This window comes from Dipteris shenzhenensis, chromosome 26 (genome assembly GCF_047967505.1).
Source record: "Dipteris shenzhenensis isolate YYH24624 ecotype China chromosome 26, Dip_SZ_1.0, whole genome shotgun sequence".
Taxonomy (NCBI): Eukaryota; Viridiplantae; Streptophyta; class Polypodiopsida; order Gleicheniales; family Dipteridaceae; genus Dipteris; species Dipteris shenzhenensis.
In genome coordinates this window covers 39,666,305-39,679,584 of record NC_141621.1, presented here as the reverse complement: position 1 = coordinate 39,679,584, position 13,280 = coordinate 39,666,305, and the positions used below count along the sequence as shown (strand labels likewise).

At 44.2% G+C, this 13,280-nt stretch overlaps 1 protein-coding gene across 1 annotated transcript in view; it reads left to right on the top strand.

Annotated features, from left to right (window-relative positions):
* Positions 1-10,803, top strand: part of LOC147885057 (protein MID1-COMPLEMENTING ACTIVITY 1-like) — a 61,064-nt gene extending 50,261 nt beyond the window's left edge. The window contains exons 5-7 of the mRNA XM_087397469.1: positions 2,639-2,745; positions 10,410-10,503; positions 10,634-10,803. Coding sequence (XP_087253595.1) covers positions 2,639-2,745; positions 10,410-10,503; positions 10,634-10,677 — 245 coding nt within the window. The 3' untranslated portion in view covers positions 10,678-10,803. The remainder of the gene's footprint in view (positions 1-2,638; positions 2,746-10,409; positions 10,504-10,633) is intronic.
* Positions 10,804-13,280: the final 2,477 nt, after the last annotated feature.

The window sequence follows — 13,280 nt, the reverse complement described above, 5'->3', positions numbered from 1 at the left end:
TGCTCCATTTTGCAAAGACTGAACTGCAATCTTCACCTATTGCTTGTCCTCTTGGGGAAGGGAAATCCGAACGGCTGTGGGAGTTGAGGGAACTGCCGATTATAATCCCCAAAGAGACAAAGCAAAAAAATGCTCCTGCTAGCAAAAAGAAGGGGACTGGGATGAAGGGACGATGGAAATTCATAGATTTCATATATGGTCCCACAATAATCCAACAGCGAGGAGAGAAGATTGGCATCCAAAGCACTTGCTCGGAGGGATGGAAGGAGCGGGGTCAGCACTCTTCCTGGACTAGCAAAAAACAGCCAGCGAAGTGAGAAAAAGGGGCTAAGGCAGCTTGACGCTGCTAACCTGGCCCCTTAGCAAAATCAAGTAAAAAAGGTGTGTGTGGATCCTTGCAAACCAGCCCACAGGCCGGCTTGAACTAGGCCAAGGAGAAAAGGCGCCACAGCAACTTCAAGCAGCAGCTGGGCGGTCAGAAAACAGGAGGCAGTTCCATGGGCTGTTCAAGCAGACCGAAGGGAGGCCTGGGGGGGGGGTCGTAGAAGAGCGTGGCGGGGAAGGAGAAAGGGAGGTGGAGGAGAGAAGAGCCAAGGAGAAGGAAGGAGGTGGTGTGAGGAGGAGGCAGGAAGGCAAGCACAGGGAGGGGCAGCACAAAAGAGGGGAAGCAGGGGGGGAGGCTGAGTGCGAGTGGAGGAGGTGAGGGCGGGGGGAGGAGTCACAACCTTCTATTCCTGAGGATGGACTTCATGCTGCACCTCTTCACTGGATTTACAAATATCTTTGAACTCCTTCAAAGGATGGACTTCAGCTATACTTTCTTAGTGGGTTTAAAAATGTAGCCTTTGACGTCCTTCAGCAAATTGAATGGCCTAATCAGGATTTTTTGTAAAGAGTGATATGCATGCCCGAGGTCAAAGTGTTGAAATTGCTAGCTGACAGGATTGGAATCTGAAATAACCATGTTGATGGCATTGTAATGGACAGCAAAGACAAAGACGATTTGGCCTCGGATGAAGAGGAAAGCGACAGTTCAGGATCAGCCTTACAATACGAAAATAGAGGTCTGATCAATAACAAAGCATCATCTGACCTCCAAAATAAACATATGATTTCTAGAGCAGGGGTCTTGAAAGCCATACTTTGAAACCAAAAGCTACAAGAAAACTAAGAACTGCAGGTGATGCCTAGATGGGTGGGAGTCTTCCTTTCCTTATACGATATCAACCAGCAAACTTTACTGTTCCTCGGGAAAAAGGACGCTGTATTGGATCAGTTGACGGATGGTAGAACCACGGTCATGAAGCTGAAAAGACAGGATACATTTCTTTATCTACAAATTCTGGAGTTAATAGAGCAGATATGGAGAGACAGGCATGATGGACATCGACGAATAGTCTTTTTATTTGCTATGTTTTCTTGTTACTCTGCACTTTAGGGTTATATGCTCATTGCTCCAATGTTTTCCTTTTAACAAATCGGTTCATGCTTATTCTTTTGGCTCAAAGAAACTATATTCTTCCTTTTAACTGCCCAATATGTTGCTATATCCACTTGTAGATGAACCTGTCCAACCAAGGGGCTTGAGCTATAAGCAAAGCTCGAAGGAAATAGTGTGGCGATGGCTCTGATGTGTCATAGTTGGCCAATGTGAAATGTCTTGTCAAGAAAATCAGTATACATTAAAAAAAAAAGGAAATATGTTGTAAAAAATCATTATGGTCACCTTAATCTGCCCTACCCAGCAGCTGCTTTGGCAGCCTATCAAATTTTTTGTGAAGTGGAGTGTCATGCTCATCTCATAGACAACTCGGGTCCATGTTCTCACTCTTTGGCTCAACATCTTGGATGATCAGGATGTTCTGGTCACAAGACATCAAAGCCTGCAGGCCTTGGTTTCCTGCTATATCCCTGGAAAATGCATTTGACTCCCTCATCTTATTCTTAATTGTGGAAGAACAACTAAGCAACTGCCAAAATCTCTGAACTGGTCAAGCTTTGGCTGATAACCTTGCATAGCCTCAAATGGGTCTGAGTCACCAATGTTTTGTTATTGTATGCTGATGCGATTACAGATTTTCCCAAAAAAAGTTATGATACTTTTGTGTGCAGCCTGCCCTTGGCCATCTCCATGCTGCCATTAAGCTGACACAATTATCAGAAGAAAAGAATACCTTTTGTATGTCAGCAAATAATCTTCAATAAAATTTTGACCGTCACTACGTTGTTGACAGATCTAATATTTCTGTAACTTGATTACTACTTCCATGTGAAGAGCCTTTCTGCTGCTTCTTTGCTGCAATTCTCATCCTGGATTCTGCAATGCAATGCTCATATTTGTGGCAATAGTTGCACTTGCCCATATCCGCATCCTTACCACTTGGATGTGACTGTTGTTATCTGTAAGATTGAATATATGTTAATCTTTATAATCTTGCTTCATCTCTTGCTTTTATTAGGGGAAGGTGACTGTATTTGTTTTTGTTTACTTCTCTTTGAAAGTGAAGAAATGATTGGGAGGTAATTGATCAAATAGTGCATATTGCACAACAAAACTCACATTGAAAATGTAAAATTTATATTCTTTAAAGATGTGGGATTTTAAAGTCTGAAGCGATGACTATTTCTATGCTGACAGCTCCTGAGGATGCATGCAATGATCTAATGACCTATTCGTTGGTGTTGAGCTGCTTTTGCTATACTTGCTGCTTCAGAAGAAAATTGCGCAAACGCTACAACATCAAGGTAAATGTCTGCAGTAGTGATGCATACTACAATTTTTTTTTTTTTTTTTTTTGTGTGTGTGTGTGTGTGTGAGTATTTTCTAGTGCCTCTTTTTTGAGGTGACTATTCTTGTAATATAATCAATCAAAGTTTTCACTTTAAAAAAAAAAGTGAGAGAGAGAGAGAGAGAGAGAGAGAGAGAGAGAGAGAGAGAGAGAGAGAGAAATAAAATTTATTAGAGTCTTCGGAAGACTGATGGGTTTATGAGACTGAAAGAAAACCTGATACAAATCACAGTAAGGGTGGAGCTACTAAACGAGCATCATCACCCGTGCTGAGTCCTAAGTCTGATCATACATAATCAGATACATCTGGGTGTGACAATGAAAAGAAAAAAGACTGGAGCGGAGCGGAATCCTCCGTATGTCATGTCACCCTGGCTGGTGCATAGCCGGTGATGGGACGCTGGCGTACGTCAAGGGGTGCCTTGCGTCTCGGTCTCCTGGGGGGGGAGAGAGAGAGAGAGAGAGAGAGAGAGAGAGAGAGGGAGATGCATGGAGATGAAGGAAGCTCAAAGGAGCTTGTAGGTAAGGTAGGAGATGTCAACATCAAAATGTACCCACACAGTAGGGAAGGAGCACCTATATAGCCCCCCCCCCATTACGTCCTTTTAGCCCTCTCAACTCCCTTTTAGCCCCTAGGGCTACCCCTAAGTAGGCCTCCTGTTTTCCCTTTATTACAGCCATCCCTTCCCATAGAATTTTGCCCTCAAAATTTAATGATATGTCTGTCATGCAGGGGTGCAAAAACAGTGCTGTTGGTCAGCTTGGCAAAAGATGGGGTTTCTCTGCACAATACTCCCTGCCTGCCGTGATTGTTCTTGCTGCAGCAATTCCTTCCATACCTTGTTACAAAGTATTCTATCTCTGAAACCCACAAAGGCATTCAGGGACACAGAGGACATGGCCTTCCTCATCCATAGGTGGAAACTCGGGTGCAAAAACAGCGAAGTGCTGTTGGTCAGCTTGGCAAAAGATGGGGTTTCTCTGCACAATACTCCCTGCCTGCCGTGATTGTTCTTGCTGCAGCAATTCCTTCCATACCTTGTTACAAAGTATTCTATCTCTGAAACCCAGAAAGGCATTCAGGGACATAGAGGACAGGGCCTTCCTCATCCATAGGTGGAAACTCTAAGAGAACAAGCATGTTCCGGCCCACATTTGTTTCTGCAATGATACATGGAACACATTGTGGATCCTAGAGGAGGGTGGTAGCTCCAACTCATAAGCTATTTCCCCAACCTTGTAGATGATCCTGTAAGGGCCAGAATCTCAATGAGCCAGCTTAGTGTTGGTGTTACCTTCAGAGAAGCATATCGATTTTTGTGGAGATGTAGATGCACAAATCCCCTTCTTGAAACTGAGACACCTCTTATGTTCATCCACATACTTCTTTTGCTTGGCTTGGGCATCTTGCATGTTCTTTGTAGCCAATTGTAGAAGAGCCTCCATCCTTTCCAAGTCATCTCAAGCTTGCTGATTTTTCACAGCCATGTCTGAAATTGTAAAAAACATCCTTACTTTGCATCCTTACATACTATGTTCGAGTAGTGCTTTATCACATGCACAGATAGCCCCTGTTGCCTCAACTGTTGGGTGGGTGGGCGCACCAAAACTTCTGTTTGGTAGTGTGGCACTGCGTCTAGATCTCCCGAACAAATCATCAATGTTGGGGATTGGAAATATTTGTAAAGGCCTTGTTGAGATCTCTATAATCGATGCACATGCAGACAACCCATATTTCTTTTTCACTATAAATATGGGCGAGGAAAAGGGAGAAATGCTATAAGAAACGATATTCTTTTCAAACAACACCTCTATGTGCTCTGCTACTTCCTCCCATTCCACCTTAGAGAGACGAAATGAACCTTACTGATGGGCTTGCTGCCATGCTCCACTATAGCTTCTCTCCTCGAAGGTAATATCAGCACATTCTGAAAGTAATTGTTGCATGTCAACATCCCCTTCTTGAAACTGAGACACCTCTTGTGTTCATCCACATACTTCTTTTGCTTGGCTTGGGCATCTTGCATGTTCTTTGTAGCCAATTGTAGAAGAGCCTCCATCCTTTCCAAGTCATCTCAAGCTTGCTGATTTTTCACAGCCATGTCTGAAATTGTAAAAAAAATCCTTACTTTGCATCCATACATACTATGTTGGAGTAGTGCTTATCACATGCACAGATAGCCCTTGTTGCCTTAAGTGTTGGGTGGGTGGGCGGGCCAAAACTTCTGGTTGGTAGTGCGGCACTGCGTCTACATCTCCCAAACAAATCATCAATGTTGGGGATTGGAAACCTGCTATTTGTAAAGGCCTTGTTGAGATCTCTATAATCGATGCACATGAAGACAACCCATATTTCTTTTTCACTATAAATATGGGCGAGGAAAAGGGAGAAATACTGTAAGAAATGGTCTTCTTTTCAAACAACACCTCTATGTGCTCTGCTACTTCCTCCCGTTCCACCTTAGAGAGGCGAAATGAACCTTACTGATGGGCTTGCTGCCATATCCACTATAGCTTCTCTTCTCAAAGGTAATATCAGCACATTCTAAAAGTAATGGTTGCATGTCAACATCCTCCACCCAAAGGGTGCTCCCTTAAAGCACATGCAATTCATATATAGAAATCTCTTTCTTGAGGACCCTGGCCAGCTGCCTTATTGAAACCAGCTGCAACTTTGGGGTTGTCACACCCTAGAACATACTGCTTTTCCTTTGTGTGCAAAATGGAGAGTCATGACATTCAAATGAACACTAAACTACCCAAGAGACTTCATCTAATCACGTCCTAGAACAATGTCAATGGGACCATGTCCAAGGCAAAGAGATCTCTTGCAAAATCATAGTCATGAGAGAGTCGGATCCATGCATTGTGGCAACATAACCTACTAATCACGTGTTCTCCATTGGCAACCTCAACTCTCAACCCATGGCCAATCTCTGTTCACTAGCATGTGAGCAGTCCTTACACCAATGCCGCCTCTCAACCTGAGTGTCTTCAATCTTGGCACTTTTGGCACCCATCAATGCAGCTCCATCATTCTTTGCATGGAATGGTATAGTAATATGGTGCTCAACATAAGTATCTTTGGAAGTCCAATGTGGAGCACCCACATCGACTTGAATCCCATGTGTGTGCTGGGCATGCTCTTCATGCTATGTAGTACCAATTGGGTCAAAAGGAAACTCGGAGCCATCTCCAACATCAATTTCTAGAGTTTGCCTTTGCATCATTTGGACCATCTGTCACCTTCGGGTTCACATCAAGGACCTCCACCAACTACTACTCATAATCAACAGCTCTATGATCATGCTAAGTTTGGTGATCCTAGCATTTCTCATTTTGCATACTTGCCTATGTTTGAGAGTCCATTTCTCACCACACTTAAAGCATGAGTTTGCCCTCTTCTTGCTGTCCACAATGGCTCTAGTATGTTGCTTGATATCTGATTTCTTCTATGCCTGGTTTTGCATCTGGGTGCCTATTAGGCCTGGCATAAGGCATTTTTATATTAATGTCCTCGGGAGGCCTCACGGGCCTATGGGACAAAATACACACCAAAAGGCTAAACACCAAACATCAGTTATAGACTGAGAGTCTCTTGGGAGTGTGTATACCGCTCACAAAGTTATTATAGGTCTATGGTCTGCTTAAAAAGATAATCAACCTGGATTACATCAGTTTAAGTCTTTGGGTTTGGATTTGAAGTCTTTGATATGTGCTTTTCTGTCTCTATAAACAGCCCATTTTCCTTCCTTGCGGGCTTCTTTCACTTTAGTCAATTCTGTTGCTTTCATCTTAAGTTGAGTAGGAGTGAACTCCTCTGAGATCCATATTTTTGTGCCTCTCAGCTTGTTGGTTTGCTTGAGAATCTTACTTGCTTTCCTATCATTGAGAACCATCTTGTCTTGTGTCCCAACTTGGAGAGCACCAATTATGTCCTTCTAATCCCATTCGCTCTGAGGGGTTGCTGCTATGATGTGGTCAATCTTTTCTTCCATATTCCCTTCATGCCAACTCTCAGGTAGTCCCTCAATTCGTAGGCACCGGGTATTACCCTCTCTCCTTTCTCGTTCTTGTACCTCTTCATATACTTAGCTTTTGTTGAATTTATTGTCCATTGCTGTTGTGATTTCCTGTTGTATTGACTTGACTTGATTGGTAACCATGTCCTAGAGTTTAGTCACCAATTGTATTAACATCCACGAGAGGCCTCACATGCCTATGGTGCACAAAAAGAAGACTCATACAAGCCTCAATGGGCTGGAGCAAAGGGCGGGCTAGGGCCCTTGCTAAGTACTAATCTATGTTGATCTACTGAGCTCAAGAGCTCATGCAAAATCAAAATCAAATATAAACTGAAACAATCTGAGATTTAGGACTAAGAAACTGAAGCCCAGCACAGTGGTGGCTCTCCGGTGAGTGTGAAGATATCTCAGATCTGCGTCTGTTGAGCTGTCTCATGCTGTGGCGGGGGACGCAGTCTCCTCGATCTCTGAACCCGCTAAGGAAAGCTGTGATAGGTTGGACCTCAATGGAATGTGCTTTGGGCGCTCTCTGTCTCGCACACGGTCTTTGCGTCTCTCTCTTGGTGGCACCTTGTCAACTCTCTCTGCTAATCTAGGTCTGCCGTCATATCAGCTAGCTCCTCCTCCTCTACTCCATTGTGTCTTGGAGCTGACTCAAATGTATAGAAGTCTGTGAACTGTCGCTTTGCTCGGTCAGCCTCTATATCCTATGGCCTAGCCACCCCTTGCTTCTCTCTAATGTGTCGTAGTAATGTCTCCTTGTGTTGGCATGTCTCATCAGATAGAACCCAATGCAGAGATGGTTATGGAAGTGTATTAGTCGTGAGAATGGACCGAAGCCGCTCCCCTCTAGGTAATGACAATGGTAGCGTCCCTGGATCTCATAGTAGGCTGGTCAGGCACACAAAAAAATGCTCCCCTGTCTCAACCACCCCAATCTGCATAACATGCGGATCCGTTGCTCTGTGGGTATACCTGCGGCTCTTCTCGCCCCAATCCTTAGTTGATTGGATGAAATCCACATTTGTTCGATTGCGATCCTTAGTGCATGTGAGAATTCTTTGTCCTCGAGATATTGGGGTTTGATGATGATTCCCTCCTCTGATACTCTCAGAAAGTGGTCACGGTAGAACGGGATCTTGGTGGGGAGCTCGTGGTCCCCTCCCAAGTCCAAGATGTATCTGGAGGATATCTAACCGTATGATACGATTGATCTCATCTCATGGGATCGCGATTGAAGTGACGCGCCCATGTTGTACTGAAAGGGGGGGAGTCTGTCCATCTAGATACCATGCCTTGCAAACCATGCGGATACACGTGCATTTATATACCATGTGTCTGCCCTGCTCTCTGCTAGTCGTCTGGATGACTCAAGGGCCAACCTCAATAGTCTCCAGTGAGGTAAGTCCGAGATTCTGTGGATGAATGTCACTGTTTGAAAGATGGCATCAACCTGGAGAGGTGTCATAGTGAACTCTGCATGTACTATCTCATGTGGGACTGAGGGCTTACTCTGAATCATCTTAGACCCCATTGTCACCTATAGTCACTCATCTCCTCCACTGTGTCCTCCGGAGATCACCCCCCCAGAAGGGTGGTGCATACATGGCAGTCTGCCGTACTAGAGTGTTGAAGAGCTAGCCCTTCGTCAGTGGATCTTGAACATGTGCTTGGAAACACTCTCTCTCTATGCGGGCAAAAGCCCTTTGCCCTCGTGTGAGTCATGCCGTGGTTGCTTGAGTCATCGTGACGGTGGGTCTTGTGAAAATTGCTACCAAGTATGTGTACCATCTCCATAGCTCACCTCGGTAAGCGAAGCTATGTCAGTGAAGCATTGCGCGTGAGGTGTTGAAGATTATAACCTTGGTCTTCCCAAGGTTGACTGTTAGGTCTCTCTCTCTGCAGAAAGCCTATAGGGCCTCCAGGTGTCTCTGCAAACCCTTCCCTGAAGATGATATGAGGACTATGTCATCGGTGTATAGCAATATCTGTATCATGAGGCTAGCAGTAGTGAGGGGGTAGCCTTGCTTCAACTCTATTGTGCTCTCAACCCAATCCGATAAACTACTACAGCACAAACTCTCCCTGTGACGGACTCATATAGGCTCACCACACCCTAAATCAAATCTCTAGGATCTGCATCTCGTGTAGTCTCCTGATCATGTGGGATTGTGAAGCGGTGTCGAAAATTCTACAAAGCAAGCGTAGACTTTTTGGTGTATGGACTTCGCCTCCTCAATGATAGCCGTCAAAGTGAAGATGTGATCTAGAGTGGAATGTTGCCTTCAGAATCCTACTTGCCCTAGTGCCCGCTGCCCCTGAGCCTCTGTATGACTACTAATCTCCCTCCCTAGTACCGATTCATAAATCTTGGCCAATGTGTGAACAATCATGAGGGTGCGGTAGTTCTAGTACCCATGGGATCTCATGCTTTCTGTATCGGCACGATAGTGGTGCTCCAAGTAGGTGGGAAGCCATAGCATATACATCATGGTTGAACATTTGTGCTAGAAACGGGCCTAAGACCTCCTGCCCATGTGCAAAATGCTCAATACGTAGGCCCTCATGATCCCGTGCTTTCCCTTTGTGTAGCCGACGGAGTGCAGCCCATACATTCTGTGTAGTGAACAAGTGACAAGTAGTGAGCTTGGGCATAGAGGACATGTCCGATGGTTACCGCATCGGAACATAATATAGAGAGCATGCTTAAGTGTGCCACACACCTGGATCAGTGATGGGAATAGGTGGCTTCCCCTCCGATAAAAGCCCCCATCCAGTGGTCGGATCTCCTCAAAATGATCTAATAATCTCATCCATCCTATGTGTGAGAAAGGTCCCGCATCTTACGGCGTGTCAAATCGTCGGAAGATCTGCTGTGCCTCAGATGATGTCAAATGGTCCAAGGCTCGCTCCCATGTGAGGTGGGCTCGTGCCTCTCTACACTCGTCGTCGAACCAAAGGTTTCGAGGCATCTTCCCATCTTGCGCCTGCGTGGATCGGGTCGTGAGAGAGAGAGGTGAAGGAGCTTGTATAAGGTAGGAGAGATCAATATCAAAACGTACCCACACGAGAGCGAAATAGGACCCATATATAGTCCCCTCCCATTACTTCCTTTTCACCCTTAACTATTTCTCCTTTATTGCAGCAATACATGCAAGAAGTTAGTTCAAAGTCTTTTGTAATGAGCGGTTGTCTTTTCTTGTACTTAATGATTACATTTAAAATTTTGTAACGAGCGGTTGTTTTTTCTTGTACTATTTCTCCTTTATTGCAGCAATACGTGCAAGAAGTTAGTTCAAAGTCTTTTGTAACGAGCGGTTGTCTTCTCTTGTACTTAATGATTACATTTAAAATTTCCACATCCCAATGCGTGGATAAGGCTTCCGCGGGAAAGAGACATTTATTTATTTCTCCCTAAAAGTTCGAATAGTCTGTCTGCTTGCATGTTACAATGTATCTTTTGATGCTCATCTAAGCAAAGAAGGTTGAAATCTTGTAGTACAAATCCAAGTTTGATCTTTATATTACAAAGGGGAAGCAAAAGTACAGGAGTCATCTGCCAAGCTGTAGATGAAAGCGTGGCTTGTCCTTACAGGGTGGATGCTGTGAAGATTTCTGGGCGCACACATGTTGCTTCTACTGTGCGCTTGTTCAAGAATGGCATGAGATCCTAGCTCGTGACGGAGAAAGTATGACACGCATTTAATTGCAGTCAGCTAGTTACTTATGTTTCTATATGAGACTAGCATCACATTATGTAAGTAAAGGAACGAAAATTGTGTGGGCAATAACTCATACAGACCTGTTTCTCTTATGCAGGTGTAAAGATAAGTCCACCCCCCGCTCAGAACATGGAGCGATAGGAATGTTCAATGAGAAACTTGCAAAAACTTTGGATGTATATGGAATGCTTAAAAACTAATTAGCAATTTCTGATGTTATCTTCAGAAATGTCAGAGGTTGTATCTCCAGAGTATCAGATGAGGAATGTCGTTAACCATTTTGCAAAAAACACCTATGTGAAAAACCCTCCGACCAATATGTTCTAGAATTTGCAATTCGTAGTAGCAGTCTACATTAAAAAAAACTAGAGAGTGAAACGCTTGCCTTGGCCACATCCTTTAGTGCTGCGATTCTTGGCTCTCCAAAGAATTACTTCAAGCCTTTGGGCCATCATCTGTCTGTTCACTACCTCAGCCTCTATAAGTCTGCACTAGCACGTGACTCCTTGATTATGCGAGAGGATCTATGACAAGCCCAAGAAGGATGTTGATTTTCTTTTCTGCAAGCTAGCCCAATAGATTAGGCATTATAGGAATTTGATGACATTACTCTCCTCTCTATTTCTCATTCCCTCCTCTCTCCCCCTCCCCTTCTTCTCTCTTCCCCTTCTCACTCTGGTGGAATTATATGAACACAATCTAGTAGAGGCTTGGGTGACACAAGAGCGAGGCTTGTGCATGCAAATCTCTCACAAGGAGTTTCTTAGGAGAGGAGACTTCAACAATATTCTTGTGAGATGGCCAAGACACATGAGTCACCACCGGAGACCACATTTTTGGTGCCATTGCCGAGGAGTTCAAGGTATGCTTTTGTGATGCATAAGCTTTCTATTGTCAACCACACATTGTACAATGCTTTCTAGATAACTAGGAGTATTTTTTAGTGGAGTATAATATTGGATTGAAGAGAGAAAGTGTGTTTGAATTAGGAAAATGAAATTGTCGTTTTTGGTCCTATGGTGTTTTTGATGCATTTTAACGTGTTTTAATGTCAAATCATAGGAATAGCTAGCTTGGGTGATTGATAAAGTGTGTGTGGTGACAAATCTCACTCAAAAATATTAGAAAATAATGTTGAATCAATTTTGGTTGAGGTGTGAGTGAGTTCCCAGACACCCCCTTTGAATATCCCCCGTTTGTCATTTTCAATTTGTTCTTTTTTGTGATTTTTTGTTTTGAGTAGGTAGAATAGGTAGCATAGCTTCCCCTAGTGCTAAAAAACCCAACACAAAAACTAAAAAATTCACAAGGAGCACCAAAAACTAGTCGGTGACACAGCCAGATTGAGTTGCTACTTTATGATTAATGCAGTGATTGACTGAGTTGCACATGGACTGCTAGATGGACGACCATCCCCAGCCACCTAACCTAACCACACATGGCATTAAATGAACTCACAAATGTCACATCAATAGAAACTTGTTGCATTAAGGTTAATGCATCGGCTCTAAGGCCACTCTGTTAGGAGTCACTGCTATAATTTACCCACGATGATATTCACTCGTTGCGTTACCAATCGTCACTTCTTTACCAGTCGTTGCTTTAACTCACCTGTTGCATTAAGAATTAATTTCCATAAGGCTAATGTAGCGACTATTTCCATAAGGTTATCGCAACATCGAAAACAATGCACTGTCATTGCTTTAGGGCTAATGTATTGGTTGCTGCTTTAAGGCCAGAAAGACACAGTGACTAATTCTGATTGGGTAGCCAGGGTGAGTGAGAAATACATGAATTTAGGTCTGGTAGGGTGATAGGTATCGACCCAGAGTTGGAAGACATCGCTTCAAACAACATCCTAACTGGCCCATCAAATGTTGCAGTGTCAATTCCATAAGGGATATTAACTTTTAAGTTCCTATTGGTACACAGTCCCGCACACATGGAATCCTCGAGTTTGGAGGACGCCATGAGATTTGACATCAAAATGGGGGAAAACACGAATCCTGGGGGTACTATGGCTCCTAGTTCTAGCTCTGTTAGGCCTTGATCCCCCACACCTTCAACCATAGCCTAGCGAGTGAGGGAGTCATTCTCTAATTTTATGGGATAGTTCGGCTTGTTTGATCCCAACTTAGTTGACCCCTTCGGTAGGCAACCTAGAGTATCTGAAGAGTAGCAAGATCCTCTACCAACTTCTACATCAGATTAATTCTCAAAGTAGCCCCATGCCCATCACTAGGGAGCCTATAGGGCCTCATGTTCAATTCTATGAGGGTGAACCATCCTTTACTGGAACCTTTGAGCCCGAGTACCCAGGTTCTAGCCACCGAGTCCCAAAAGGTAGGGAAATGATCAGATGGATTTTGGGGAAATTGCCACACCTGATGGCCCCTCGTCCCAATCTATATCCAACTTGGGTCAGAGCCCCAAAAGGCCCTCCTTTTCCTATGGCTGCATCCTATAGGCCGGTGCCTAATGTAAACATGCCCATGCCAAGGCCCATACCAGTGTGCTACCCACACCCGAGCCTACCATGAGTGCTAGCTCCCAGTCCTATTAGGTGAGGATGAGGCAGTCTATAGTCCGAGCAATGAAAATTGAGCGAGTCTCATGAAGCGATCAATGAAAATCGAGCAAGAAAAATCAATATATGACATTTGACAACCAATATGACAGTTAGTCAAGCGATATGGTGGCTACGTGCCCGGAACCGGTGGCCTAGATGGACCCCCCCTCCATCA